Source organism: Gymnoscopelus braueri (genome assembly GCF_963280865.1).
Source record: "Gymnoscopelus braueri genome assembly, chromosome: 18".
NCBI classification, from domain to species: domain Eukaryota; kingdom Metazoa; phylum Chordata; class Actinopteri; order Myctophiformes; family Myctophidae; genus Gymnoscopelus; species Gymnoscopelus braueri.
This window is the reverse complement of record NC_137618.1, coordinates 37,008,078-37,023,347: the sequence shown is the minus strand read 5'-3', so window position 1 is coordinate 37,023,347 and position 15,270 is coordinate 37,008,078. Positions and strand designations below refer to the sequence as shown.

The window sequence follows — 15,270 nt, the reverse complement described above, 5'->3', positions numbered from 1 at the left end:
ACAGTCTGGAAACTGCTCCTTTGGCAATGAATGCAGAGACTTCTAGACTCACAGAAGGATTGTTTTCTGGTGTTTACCCTCAAACAAGCTCTATTTCATAGTAATGATAGCAAATCTACCCTTACCCCCGAAGCCCTCCCTCGCACAAAAAAACCTGTGTCCATGATCCTCCTGGGAGCTTTCACCGTCATCTTTAATTAGCTCTCAGTGGAGCTACTGTACACATGGGCACAGCATCACCATTTTGAAATGGCACACATTCTTCTCTGTCATTGTCTGCGATGGGGGAGAGGATCTGTCTATTAGCTCAGTGGTTCTCAACCTGTGGGTCGGGACCCCCAGGGGGGGTCCCCTCATGATTTTGAGGGGGTCCCCAGATGACAGTGAAGTGACAATTTAAGGACTTTTGAGACCTTTTTGATACCTTAAAAAGAAAGAAAAGAATAAAGACCATTATTACATCAAAAGTAATCAACAAACTATTCTATAAAAACTGGTCAAACATTGGACAAATTGTCAAATAATATAAGAAAGAGGCAAATATTGTGAAAATAGCTGATCTACAAGCTCACAACGCCTCGCAAAGCGAGGCGTCGCAAAACGAGGCGTTGTATATTTATCTGTGGAACAGAGTCAAACTAAATGTAATGCCTCAACTCAAATGTGATTATTTTTGGGGGTCCCCAGTTCAAATAGGATTATTTTGGGGGGTCACGGCCTGAAAAGGTTGAGAACCACTGTATTAGCTGATCTATTTCATAGTGTTGAAATCATTTAATACTGTATATTTACCATTTAACCATTGCAGTTTTACCACATCATTTAAACCCTATATACTTCATTGACCGGGGTCCCCTAGGATGGCTCTATACTAGGACACCTCCTTTTTTTCTGTCTGCCACAAATCTCTTCACCAAAAACAACAGATCTACAAGCTTACAACGCGTCATTGTGAGCTTGTGGATGTGTTATTTTCGCCAAATGTTCGCCCCCCAGAATAGGGACACTAGGGTTCATGTGGATAAGTACACATGAACCCTTTTACTTATAATGATCTGTCTCTTACCTCTCTTCCTCTTCTCCCACTTCTCCCACTCTTTCTTTCCTCTCTCTCTCTCTCTCTCTCTCTCTCTCTCTCTCTCTCTCTCATTAGCAGCTGATCCAGAAGCAGCCCGCAAAGCTGACGCAGCAGAGGCGCAGTCAGATCCCCAGGGTACGAAAAACAAACACACAGTGCTCCTTAACACATTGAATGCCAAAAACGGTCCGGACCGTTTTTGAGGGTCCAAACGAGAAGTGCCGAAAACGGTCCGGACCGTTTTTGACCCAATTCTATTTTTATACATGTGGGCCACGTGGGGCGCTAAAACGAAACTTTGACATCACCCAAGGAGTTTCTGAGAAGAAGAGGCTGGATGAGGCTCCATGTCAAAAATCCTTCCGGTCGGCGTTTTCAATGTTATCTCCTTGACTAAAAGCTTAATAACTCCATTTCTTTTTAATCTGGTGGAAACGAGCCGTTTCCGATCGGCGATCACGCTGCAATGGAGGATCGCGTTGGAAATATTATTGTTCCAGGCGTTAGTCGGGACCCTCCGCCGTCTCACACGCACGCTTTGTTTACATGCACTTCCTCGTCGGGGCTTCTGCAGCACGAAACTTATAACGCAAGTGGATGGAAGAAATGCAGGCACTCAACGTATAATATTTTAATAAACCTCTGGCACCCAATGTGTTAATGCTTGCTGCTCAATGCTTACTGCCACACATTTATTTTCTCCGTTTTGAGCGCTTTATTGCCAGCTGTAAAATTAATCGGCATAATAAAGACCTAGTATGTTCCCTCCACTGCTTTATACGTACCTCATTACATACAGCACAGGAGCACGCACGCGCGTGTGCACACACACACACACACACACACACACACACACACACACACACACACACACACACACACACACACACATTTAGTACACATGCACACTAGCATATTAGGACCACAATGGAAACAAGTCCCCTGGACTTTTTTGTCATTATCATCATCATTATTTATTTAACTCACGACCATGTTCACATGGTATGGAGCGCAGATTCATAAATCATACCATACATAACAATATTCATACAGACGTAGCAAAAGGCATGGCAAGCATTATTTGAACAGAGGAAGAACGTTTTTCAGAAAAGCACCCAATTTACAAATAACTTTTGGCTTATCAGATTACAGTAATACAATAAATTTCAGCATAGATGAGTTATATAATACTTGGGCAGGTATTGTTGTCTAAAATTCATAATGCTAGTATCTTTTCACTCAAACAGAACGTGAAACTCATCTCCAACTCGGTTGTCATTACATAAATTGCATTACTTCTGACTTCTTTCCAGCCCTTTATACTGTATCTGCCAATAACCTTTGGAATTCTCGTGTTATTCACCCTGAATAACACGAGATTGTGATATCCTTTTAGCCTTAATGTCATACTGTACCACGTGCTGTTTACATTTCTGACTAATAAAGTATTCAATCAATCAGTCAATCAAATACTACCCCAAAATACGACTCTCTTCCATTGTTTTAATTGACCCTTTTTCTGTTTACAGTCCTCAGTAACCTGCTCAACTCTAACTCTTCCTAGACCATCAAGGACCACATGACCAACCGGACCAATCACAGCCCAGCAAAGCGGAGAACTCACTGTTAAGCTAGGCCCTCAATAGAGCTACAGTATAGCACTGTTGATGCCCCGCTATAGGGCTGTGCATCTGTGTGTGAGTGTGTCTGTGTGAGTGTGTCTGTGTGAGTGTGTCTGTGTGTGTGAGTGTGTGTGTGTGTGTGTGTGTGTGTGTGTGTGTGTGTGTGTGTGTGTGTGTGTGTGTGTGTGTGTGTGTGTGTGTGAGTGTGAGCGTGCAGGTGTTTGAGCGTGTGTTTGTGCATTAGTGTGTGCGTATGCATGCATGTGTGCAAGCGTGTGTGTATTGTGTCTGCATTTGTGTTTGTGGAAAAGGATAGGTGAGAAGGAGGGGAGTAAGTGTTTATGATGAATAGGGATTACGTTATTGTTAGAATGTTGGAATACGTTAAATTGATGGGTCATATTTACTGTTTTAAAACCGATTCTAACTGGAAGCAACACAATCATATTCTCCCCATATTATCCACACAGGGCTTTAACCTCCTATTATTTCGTTGTGACCATAAGCGCTACGATTATAATTTATCTATGATAAATTACAAAATAACAGAAATACTCCTGATTTATTTTATTTCCTTTTTTGGCTACAATCAATTTATTAATCATACAATGTGAATGTATGTCAAAATGTGTAAAGTTAACACATGTAGTCGTGAGGTAGAGCATTCTTAAACCAATGACAGACTTGTATATATATGTAGCCATTATAGAAGTTCCACTATTTCGTGCTGCACTGCTGTCCCTGCTTCCAGAAGAATTTGTTGGGAACTATGTTACTTTCTCAACCACTAATAGAGCGTACAACCAATTCTCACAGCAGACAGAGACAACTGTTGGGTTACAGTATGATAATTTTATTTTACAGTCTAAAAATATATAAAGAGTTGTCGATAATGGCCAATAGTGCAGGATGGAACTTCTACAGTGACTACAACTGTACTACCTGGAATCAAATCTAGAGATGCTGTTTTAATTGGTCCAGTCCAAGTTTAGTGGACAAATGATGTCACTCTGTGTGTGTGTGTGTGTGTGTGTGTGTGTGTGAGTGTTTTAATTGGTGATGGGGCTTAGTTTTAAATCCTCCTGGGTCACTGCTGCTTTCTCTCAGTCACTTCAGGAAGTAACTTATATTTGATAATTTTGACTACTAAGATAATACATTGACGTTTTAAAGGCCCTGAACACTCTTGCATGGGTTTTCAGTTACTCTTGCGTATTACACTTCTAGTCAGGGCGATGAAGAAGGTAAATTGGCCTGCCCTTTGAGGTGCAGCAAAACTAACAGGAGTACGAGGGAGCAGTCAATCAAACATAGTTTGTGCACGCCCACACAGCCCTAAGAAGAGGTGTAATCAAACAGAGTAACTGAAAACACCTGTATGAGTGTTCAGGGTCTTTAATAGACTCATCCAGATAAGCTCATCAATATCAATCACTTTGCTACCTAAATCCACCAATTAACTTACTGAAATCATGGTTCTTCAATAAGGACTCTGTTCTTCATTTAAAATAGATCCTATTCCTGAATTTACTGAAGTGAGCTGTAGTGAAGTTCAACCCGGATACTGTCTGTCTACAGTTAGGTTAATCTGTAATGTACAGACTTACAGTGATCATGTAGTAGAATATTAGACATTGTTCTGACCTACAGTAGTGTGTGTCAATCTAGTTGTGATGCAGTAATTTCTCCTCTATAGTGCCTTACACTGACACAGCCTGGCCTGCCTCCAACCCAAAGATGGAAGAGTTGTGCCATTTAAGTGCAGTCCTAATCAAAACAGATGTTGAATGTTCCAGATATCAAAAAGAAGAAAAAGAAAGAAAGAAAAAGCCTTGATAGATTACATTGGTACAACTCTTCTGTTTTTGTTGTGCATCTGTTTGGAGTTGTTGAGCAGGCTGGTTGCTGTCACTGTGTTTTTTTAATTCTTCATATCTCCACATTACAAATATTCACCTGTGATTTTTTTATACGAGTCATTTACATGGTTACATAACAGCAGCGGTGCCTCAAAGCTTAAACTGACAGCCTGCAAACAAGGAGGTATTTAGTGGTTGTCGTCTGCACGAATGTAAAATGGCTCAAACGTTGCGGTTTCTCAAAGATAATCGGCCAAGATAACCCTATTTCACTCCCATAGCACAATTATAGTAACAAACTGTAGGAATGTCTTTCTGTTGCCTTATTATTTTATGCCTTATAGTTCTGTACTTGCTCCTCCCCCTTTAAAGTGTGAAATAGGGTTGAGATTATACAGCGCCACAGTATGTGAAGTGCAGCCATGCACAGAATGTGTACCTTGTAAAGCACCGTATAGCTGTAAAAACAGGACAGAGACTGTTTCTAGCAGCCTAGCCTCAATTTGAATGAGATTAATAGTCTGTGATGTCATATATTGCTACATTCTACTTACTGTACATGCTGTACTGCATGGACCCTGGGTTAAAACTGCTCATTCCTTTCATGTCCCATATGCTGTACTAGAGTTTGCCTTATTCCTTAGACCAAACCAAATAATCATACAGCACACTATGTAACGAAAAATGTCATGAGAAAAAAAAAAAAAAACTATGAACATATTCAAAACAATGCAGTACTCAGTAAAAAATGTTCCAAACTAGTACATTCCAAATGTCTAGCAAACTGTCCTTTCAAAACATGGACACAGCCATTTAAAGGCAAACCCTGATTGTTAATATACAGTATCCAGTCAATCCAAACTCTATTGAAAGGAAACTAAAATGGAACCCAGGTCTCCAAACGTCTTCAGTACACCCGCACAAGTAGAATCCTTGCTAGGGGCCAAAAGGACTGATTCCTTGTCAAGGAAACGTAGAATGGTGGATTCATTCCATCAGTAAAGGAAGGAATATGCACAGTGAGATATGTTACCAATCTGGTTACATATATTATTATCTTACATATACTGTAGCGGATATGCACAACTGTAATGCCTAATTTATACTTTGTCGTGCGACTGTGTCACTTGGCAAAAATAACTCATTTTTCGGTGAATGACATGGAGAAAACAAAATCTGTTCTTTTCGGCAAATGACACAGTTGTACAATGAAGTAGTTTATTATTGTCATAAATCCAGTTTGTGAACTCATCGTCTAGTCCTTCCTTTAATTTCCAAACTAACAGAGAGCCAATCAGTCCGATTCCCTTCAAACAAAGAAACAACACTATAAGCATTGTAGAACTGCCTTCGATACCAGAATGTAGCTGAAGGAATCTGAGACTTGTTGGCTCCCCAAGTGCACTTCCTGGTTAATGCTATGATATCATCCATGGCAATGCTCAATCCTGCGTTATGCTGCCTCTTAAATGTTCCCAAAAGGAAAATAACAACTACAACAACAACAAAAAAACAACAACAAAGCAGATGTTTTGCAGGTGATTTGATAACACAATCTCTTTGGAAGATGCACTTTCCTATCCTGTATACATCTTGATTCATTAAATACATTTATACTCTCCAAGCTGACTTCATTTAGGATTCTTCCTTTTTATTTAATGATTCTGTCTGTCTTTTTCATGATTTTTGTTTGTTTTGTTTTGTTTTAAAACTGTCTTTAATTTTATCACAGACACTTATTTAGTTTATTTTTCTTTTCAAACTATGTAAATAATGTTGGAGGAGTTAATAAAAGAGTTTCTGAGGGGGTCACTGCCCAGTCTGTCTGTTTGTTCTCATATGTCACGTATGTTGTTTGCTTAAATACTACTGTTAACAAAAGCATGTTATTTCTATCAATAGCTCCTATTGGTCCAGTTTGGACCTAGTTCCTACTAAAAATACCTTTCAGTAAGTTTGTCTATTCCATTTAGATTGATACATAATTAAACTAGAAAAAGTGCTCCTCGGAGCACAGGTCTCCGCCAGGTCAGGTAGGTTATTGTGGCCTCCTGGTGGCGCTATAATAGGCCAAAGTGAAAAGGGTGCCATTTCTTCTTAGGCCTTGCACGGCAATCGGACACTGCATTCATGATTTGAAGCATTTTGTTCAAAAATGTGTTTTGCTAAATTAGACCTGCTGGTGGCGCTATAACAGGCCAATGTTAAAAGGGTGGCATTTGCTCCTCAACATAGTGTGAATGTGCGTCCAAAGTTTGACCGCAATCGGATGCTGCGTTCATGATTTGCGGCATTTTGTTCAAAACAAGGCACTACTGCAAACTTTAGATGTCAATCTTAGCCAATCAGGATGGAATATGAAAAATCAAACACATCCGTCTTGATCACATGACTGTAGAGATCATGTGTACCGATTTGCGTGACATTTCGATAAAATCGGAAGGAGTAATATAAAAAAATGTGTTTTACATAAGTCGGCCTCCTGGTGGCGCTATAAAGGGCAGATGTGAAAAATGCAGGGCAAAGGTTTTTCCTTGACCTCTAGGGAGTGCGCTTACAAAGTTTTACACAGATCGGTGCAGTTATAGGTCAAAACACAAATCGGTCTGTTATAGCGCCACCATGAGGCTGATTTGAACATTTTCAAGTGGCATTTCTTCCTCGGCCTAGTGGGAATGTGCGTGTGAAATCTCACGGAAATCGCAAGCTGCGTTCATGATTTGAGGCATTTTGTTGAAAACGGAGCAATCCTGCAAACTTTGGAAGCCAACCTTAGCCAATCAGGATGAAATATGGAAAATTGGACAGATCCGTGTTGATCACATGACTATAGAGATACTGTGTACTGATTTGCGTGATGTTTGGATAAAATCTGTAGGAGTACTGTCAAGAAATGTGTTTTGCAAAAAGCGGCCTCCTGGTGGCGCTATAAAGGCTAATTTGAAAAATGTGGGGCAGAGGTTCTGCTCTGGCATCCAGGGAGTGTGTGTGCACAGTTTCGCTGCGATCAAGCCAACGGTGCCGGAGATTAGCTGTACACAAAATGACAGAATGACGGACACACGGACGGACACACACACACACACACACGGACGGACGGACAGGGGGCAAAACATACTCTCTCGCCATGCCTTTCGGCCTGGCGGAGACAATAATAGTGCTGATAGTACCACAGAACAAATAGTATGCCTATAATTATAAGTTCCTTGCGGAATATTTGGAGAAAATTCAAACAAAAACACGTGTGAGTCACAGTCAGTTGATGTTACACACCAATAAGTGGGTTGAAATGTTATGTGAACGCTGTTTACATGTTACATAAAAAAATTAAAAACATAGCTGTGACTAATGCATCATAAGACATGCCCTGAATTGTGCACTATGATAGGTATTTGTTGTTTGGATGTGGCGATGCGTAAACATTATTGGTTTGTGTGGGAGTGATGAATGGTGACAGGCTCATAAAACAAAGCCTGGGGCTTCACAGGTAAAAATTTGTGAGAACCTGTAAAGAAAATCTTCACACACACACACACATGCATGTGCAGCCTACGTACATACACTAGTACCCGACAACAAACACTGCAAACTTCACTTTCATTTCACTCTCAATAATAAAGTGCAAACGTCCTAATTAAAACCAGCCCCTGGTTGTAGCATCACCTGTTGATGACTCACTGAAGAATGTGATTTTAATTGGATCAAATAGCTGAAACTCAGCTGTCTAGATCTGTGTGGGTACTGCATGGGGTTGAGATGACTCATAACGTCTAAATGACTCGAGTGAATCACAGAACATTTTATTATTGTCATGTTTTGTTTTTTGTTTTGTTGTTGTTTTATTACCATGGGGAAAATAATGTTTATTTTAATAATACTTATAAAAATGTGTTAACTTGTGCATCAATCATTAGCATACACTGGCTGGCATTCATTCATTCTTCAGTCAGTATGGTTTTAGAAGGATTTTTTTTAAAATGTATTACCCAGGGTAGGTAGCCTGACACTCAGTCTGAATTTTTATTTTGAGGCTTGCGATTCGGGGGTTGGAGCCAGGCTACAGGGTAGGTATGCTGAGCACGTTTTCAGCAACTGATCAGCCAAAGCACCAGGGAAAACCTATTAAGAAAATTTGATGAGAAGATATATTATTGAAAGCAAGAGGGAGGCGAGGCTGTCATCATTACAAGGTTAAGACTTGAAACTGGGACACAGGCTAGACTAGTGCATTAAAAAAAACACCAACATTTAATTGGGAAACACCTTGCAGGGTCATGTGACTACTGCCAGGAAGAGGAGGCTGTAGGAACATGTTATTATTTGTTTATTATGTGGTATGGTAATGGTACCAAAGGGAAAGGGTGAGCGTGATGGAGGAGCTGAGAGAAGTGACATTTAAAAAGTGCTCCGAGCTATACACTTAGTCATCTTTTAAGCACCATAACACGTTTGACTGTTCCTACCTAAACCGTTCAGAAGGTATACTTGTACAGCTACTGATAAGATTTCAAGATAAATGCTGATGGTGTATATCAGTGGTTCTCAAACTTTTTCATGCTAAGGACCCCCAAATGTGTATGTATTTTGCCGCAGACCCCCATCTGAAAATATTTTGTGCCAGAGACCCCCAGAAGAGAAGATTTAAGTAAAAAAAATAGATAGTTATTTTTCTTTATTATTTTAAATGCAGATATACAAGCTCGAAGCGCGGCACAAAGTGACGCACTGTGAGCTTGTAGATCGGCTGTTTTTGAATAACCAACATATAAATGGATTAAGTGGTTAAAATGTTTTTGTGACGCTATATTAATTACTTTTACTGGGGAGTGGGACCCCCTGGAACCCCCCCCCAAGGACCCCTGGGTGTATATAATATGCCACGGCAGCCAGCCAGCCACACATGTACTATTTTTATGTATGTATATGTACCTATTTTTGTCACAAAACAGATTTTGAGTATTTGTACTTTACTTGAGTATTAGATTTTTTGAATACTTTTTATGTTCACTCAAGTACATTTCCAAGACAAATCTTTAACTTTTACTCAAGTACGTGTCTAGGAAGGCTGTGAAGTACTAGTTACTTTTAGGTTGGCTGTTCTGTGTTCTTCAAAGAAGGAAACCTATCACAGTACACACTCTGCACTGGGATCTACATCATGGGTATTCAACAGGGGGTCCGTGACCCCTAGGTGGTCCTCGGAGTCACTGCAGGGGGGCCACCCATTTTTTTTTCTGATACTTTTTTTGGTTTGTTTTAAATGTCTGAAAATATGCATGAATCCAACATACTATTAGCAAATATAAATTGTAAGAAAGACTGCCCAACTATTAACCCCACTGTGTGGAGGACAGTCGCAATTTAAGCAACAGATAAGTTAAACAATATATAGACCCAGTCTAGTAAAAGTGTACATACTTCATACAGTATAATTACAAATATGAATGATAATAATTCATAGATAAGCCCTAACAAAAAGCCTGTCAACAGAACCTATCTGTAGCAAGTTCACACTTTTGAGTGTTACTTGCATAATGTCCTATATTGTAAACCACACTACACACCCACATATGTGCTGACAACTTATTTATCTATTTCTGTGCCTTTTATACTCTGGTTTTAACAAGAAACATGGAGACTGCCATGCTCAACTAAAACGTTTTCAGACTTATCAGGATGAGAATACAAAGCGACCTAACCTACATTGTATTGAATGAGAGCAGGGTGGAGAGCAACTGTGGTTCAGCAAGACCAATATTTAAATAAGAGAAGGCCAGAAGGGCAATTTCTCTCACAGGTTAAACTGCATGCTACACAGGTTACAGGTTAAACTGCATGCTACACAGGGACGAGGGAGTCACTTGTAACGTTGGCAAAGAAAATAGTGCTGAATTGTCAGATGTCATGAAAGCTGTGAAAAAGCTGTGAAGAACACACTGCTCTACTTCACCATTCTGAGGTTCGATGGCTTTCACAAAGAACAGTGTTGTCTGGCATGTTGAAGTTACTGTATGTGTCTAGTCGGGAGTTTTTACTTCTCCAAAACTGCACAGAGCTGACTGACAATTTCAATGACGATGTCTGGGTTGTGAGCTGAACATAATTTTAAAGTTCTATGCACGGCCACAATGCACACGCCATTCACGTTTCACGTTTCACGTTCATGACAGTCACAGAATGGTAAGCATTCTAAAAAAGTATGGGGTCCCTCTTCATCTTTCTATCAGCTAAGGTGTCCATGGCCCGAAAAACGACCCCTGATCTATATAAAAGCAGAAATACGTCATCCAGGCGCGCAAACCTATCCATATCCACCACTTTTTTGAGTTCTTGTTTCAACTCAAAACAAAACACGGTAATGGCGGCAGCAGGAGAAGAACAAGCTGAGTCTGATCAGCAGCTGAATCAGCCTAACAAACCTCCAAGAACACCCCATGGCCTTATCTGAAGTTCATGTTATGAAAAACACACATGCAGACATGAAAAACATACATTTTCAAATGCTGTGTTTAACGAAGACAAACTACATCGTTTACAAGGTTCTATAAATTCATTGTGAAAACATTACAGCAATGCAGATTGTCTGATTGACTACTTTCACTGTGGAGTGAATTTGACCATTAGTACCTGTACTTTTACTCAAGTACTGGGGTTGAGTACTTCGTCCACCACTGCTTTTAAGTAATGAGGTGAGGCAGTTCATTGACTATCAAATGATGGTATTTAACATTGTACTTCTCTAGGGAGAAGCTCTAGGGGGGTTTGATATTCAGTTATTTTTAATATGATCCTTTAAAACACATTCTAAAACACCCCCCCCCCCCACCTTGAACCTTGAACCTACACAGAAGGTAACCTCGTGTCACCACGCTTCCCACACAGAAGGTGGCGCCAATGCAACAATGTGCCAACAGGATGCCAACCGATGCCAAGAAGAAGAAAAAGAAAAGCCCGATTTATATGCCGTCGCAGGACGGTGCCGCGCGGTGAAAATAGCAGACCTACAAGCTCACAGCGCGTCGAGGATGCCACGCGTGGTGAGCTTGTGGGTCTGCTTTTTTTTTACACCCACCGTCGCGCGAAAAGCAGGGAAGTGGAAGCAGTTGTGGAACTATTCCTCAGCTCTTTATGAATGGCTTTACTGTTGTTATAACTGCAGTCATGATGAGGTGAGTTGATGTGGCAGGTTAACAGAATGTTGCTTTTCTATAAAAGTATGATTCACATTAATAATATACCTAGCAAGATACGGATTATTGTATTGACTTTAGTTTATATACAGTACAGAGAGTATATTGTGCAGTGTCAGTGTGGCTGTCTTGATTTTACTGTCTTTACTCACGTTGACTCGTCTCAGACTGTGGCCATGAACTACCTAGCCGTGATACAATACTGTCATATATTATATGACAGTCTTGGACTTAGTTCAAAATAGTCTTTGCACTTTCGCACTTGGGTTCCGCACTCCGTACATCTACATAAATGTTCAGATTTCAAATATAAAGTGCTTACCCCATGGCCACGGATGTTATAAATATGTTCGGGCCCGCAGAAGTACCCGTATCTTCCTTATTGTTCAATAAAAAGCATTTTAATCCGATCGGTGGCCATTTTCTTTGAGTATGTATCAGAGTGCAATACACCTCCCAACCGATAGGGTCGCGTGGTTGAAAGCATACGGAGAAAATACGGAGAAAATGGCCACCGATCGGATTAAAATGATTTTTATTGAACAATACGGAAGGTACGGGTACTTCTGACGGCCCATACATAATTGTAACATCGGTGGCCATGAGGTAAGCACTTTATATTTGAAATATGAACGTTTATGTAGATGTACAGACCCCAAGTGCGAAAGTGCAAAGACTATTTTGAACTAACTCCGAGACATTATGACCGATGATGACTGTCTTGATCATCCAAGGCTAGATAACTTTGACCATGATATGCTCGTGCGTGCTGAAAATGCATACAACCTTGACTCACACACACTCACTTCGTTCTATGTTAATAAACCCAAGCTGCTATTTTGCATGCATGCGCATGAAAGTTTGCATACGAAAGAGCTTGCTCACTCGGAATATTTGTTTTAGCCTCAAAGTCACACATGTGTGACTTTTGAGGCTAAAACAAACATTGCATAGGCTCTCTGGGCTACAGTGTGTGTGTGTGTGTGTGTGTGTGTGCGCGCGTGCGTGCATGCGTGTCAGTCAGTGATGACCATGGTGATCAGCTGCATACTGTCAGAAAAAGTGGGACCATGCGCCCATTACACCTTACCTTTTCCTCTTAAATGATCAAAGTTTGAGCTTTTTTCACTCTGGTCAATATCTGATTTAAAAAACAATTGCTGGGAATTGTTGGAGCTACTATGAACTTGATCTAGTGAGTGATTTTGCATCTTGTTTTCCAAAGTGTTGATAATACATACAGTTTATCCTTTATTTTTCCTGTACAAATGCAGAAATCCTTATATCACATCTGACAAAAGCCAGACCATACATGGGCACGCACGTTTTCCGCAGACATGTTTACATTTAACAATGTTAATACTGTACCTTCTTTGTGTGATACATGTGGGAGTTTAGCTATGTTCAAGTTACAGTATAACAGACACTGCATTGTCACATTGAGAACACACAGGAGGAGACAGTGGAGGGCAAGGAGCTCTTTACAAATGGTTGCTATTAGATGTTATGCAACATGTTTAACATTTTTGATTAGGCTCATTCAGAACAGACCAGGCCATATGTCTGCTCTACACAATTGTTCTGTTTACAATTGTCTTGTTTTTTATTTTGTATTTATTACCAATATTTTGTGAAATACTTTTCATTATAGGGTGCTGCTCTGTTATTAAAAATACAAAGAACACACCATTTATTATTATTACAAAAATGTCTCCATTTGTTTATTTTTTATTATTATATATTATTTTGAAAGCAATAACCTTTTGTATACCTAACTTGTGTATGGCACAGATGACTGTTTCTCTGGTGATGTTATTCCGGTCATATCCTAGGGAAGAGAAGTAGAATTGTATCCATATAAACTAAGTTTAGTTTTTAGTCCTGAGCAGCTCAGTTTGTGGTGGTAGTTGTGGTGATATTTTCGGCAGAAGACCAAAGTCTGCATCATCTGGAGTCCACCTGGCATTGCCATCCCATGACTCCAGGCACTTCCCTCTGGGATGAATGCATAGTTCTTGTTGGCCATCACTGTGTACAAGCTGTAGCTTCCAGACTTTGTGTATCTGGACAGCAGGTGTCGAAGCAGGTGAAATGTGTAAAGCTCAACCTTCATTACTCGGCGAACTACACTATTTGCACACAGTGATATGTTAAGACAAAAACAAACACACAGTTATACATGGATGCTCAGCTACGTGTAATGCATGGTACCGCCCCTGATCACCAGGTGGGGCTCATAACCAGTTTGTAGGCTTTGGTATATAAGGGGATGATACTGTTTGTTCACTTTTTTTACCTGAAGAAGACCAGATGGACAAAACATAGCTACTTGTTAAATGAAAGTGTGTGTGTCCAGACAATGCCCATATATGGAGATCCCTGTAGTCAACGCAAATCCACATAGTTTTTTAGATATTAGTGGAGAGGGACAGGAAACGGGGAGAGAGAGACGTGGAGTGACACGCAGCAGAGGTCGTCCGGAACGGGATTCGAACCAACTGCGCGCTGTCAGGTTGCATTGGAGCCTATATGCGGTATGCTCCTGGACCGCTAGGTCAGCGGGCGTGGAGGTTTCTGTTGTGAATGATGTCACATGCCTTTGTCTTGTCATGCCATGTCTTTGCATTGTCCAATACTTTTTTTGTTTTTGTCTCTTCTGCTGTACTTCTCCTGTACTTTTATATTTATCATTTGTCCTATTCCCTTTATCATAGGTTTCTATATATATATTTTGCATATATCTTTTTATTTTCTTTTTTCTTTTTTGTTCGTCTTTGCTTTTAATATTAAATATCTGTTATTATATGTAATGTAAACGGTGAGGTTATCACATAAGCCCCCCTAGGGTTTCTTGCCTCACCGGCACAACAACTATTTCATAATTTTTCGCTTGGAAATAGCTAACATGTCCTGTAAATGTATACAAAAATGTTGTGCAAATCAAATAAATCAAATCAAATTCATATGGAGATCCTTGACAAAGGGAGGCAGAGGGGGAAAGAGGGAGGGAGAGAGGGAGAACACGCTGTTAAGTCAATAACCCCAGGGTGTAATAACCCCAGGAAGCCAGACATGCTGATATCTGCTTATACTATTATCTCATGTTCTATTATCTGCAAACATATTGAAGGCTGTAGAATAGATACGCGGGAAGCCTCACTTCCTGGGTGCCGTCTGCTTCAACCTGACACCAGGGTCTACGTTTCTCAATAGACCTCCAGCAGATGGTATATTGCATGAACATACTTACAGTTAGTTACTGTTAGTTATTGTAGTAATCCATTAAAACCTGAGGCCGATTCTACAAATGCCTTCTAAATCCTAACAGTTTATTTTTGAAAAAATGTATATTGCTATATCAGTGGTTCTCAAACCTTTTCATGTCAAGGACCCCCAAAATGATATGTATTTGGCCGCGGACCCCCATCTCAAAATGTTTTGTTCCAGGGACCCCCAGAAGCAAATATTTGAGTTACAAATGTTCGCTTAAAAAAGATATATATTCAAAGATTTGCAAAAAT

The 15,270-nt window shown here is 40.1% G+C and overlaps 2 protein-coding genes across 3 annotated transcripts in view; both read left to right on the top strand.

Moving 5' to 3' along the window:
• LOC308105605 (uncharacterized protein) overlaps positions 1-6,371 on the top strand; it is a 32,271-nt gene extending 25,900 nt beyond the window's left edge. The window contains exons 10-11 of one of the 2 annotated variants that reach the window (XM_080456437.1): positions 1,157-1,213; positions 2,608-6,371. In XM_080456437.1, coding sequence (XP_080312563.1) covers positions 1,157-1,213; positions 2,608-2,642 — 92 coding nt within the window. In that variant the 3' untranslated portion in view covers positions 2,643-6,371. Of the gene's footprint in view, positions 1-1,153; positions 1,214-2,607 lie in introns of both variants that reach the window. The other variant, XM_080456436.1, reaches the window with a different exon arrangement.
• A 5,250-nt stretch (positions 6,372-11,621) lies between these two features.
• Positions 11,622-15,270, top strand: part of arsh (arylsulfatase H) — a 14,215-nt gene continuing 10,566 nt past the window's right edge. The window contains exon 1 of the mRNA XM_080456429.1: positions 11,622-11,728. Within this exon, the coding sequence (XP_080312555.1) occupies positions 11,688-11,728 (41 nt within the window). The 5' untranslated portion in view covers positions 11,622-11,687. The remainder of the gene's footprint in view (positions 11,729-15,270) is intronic.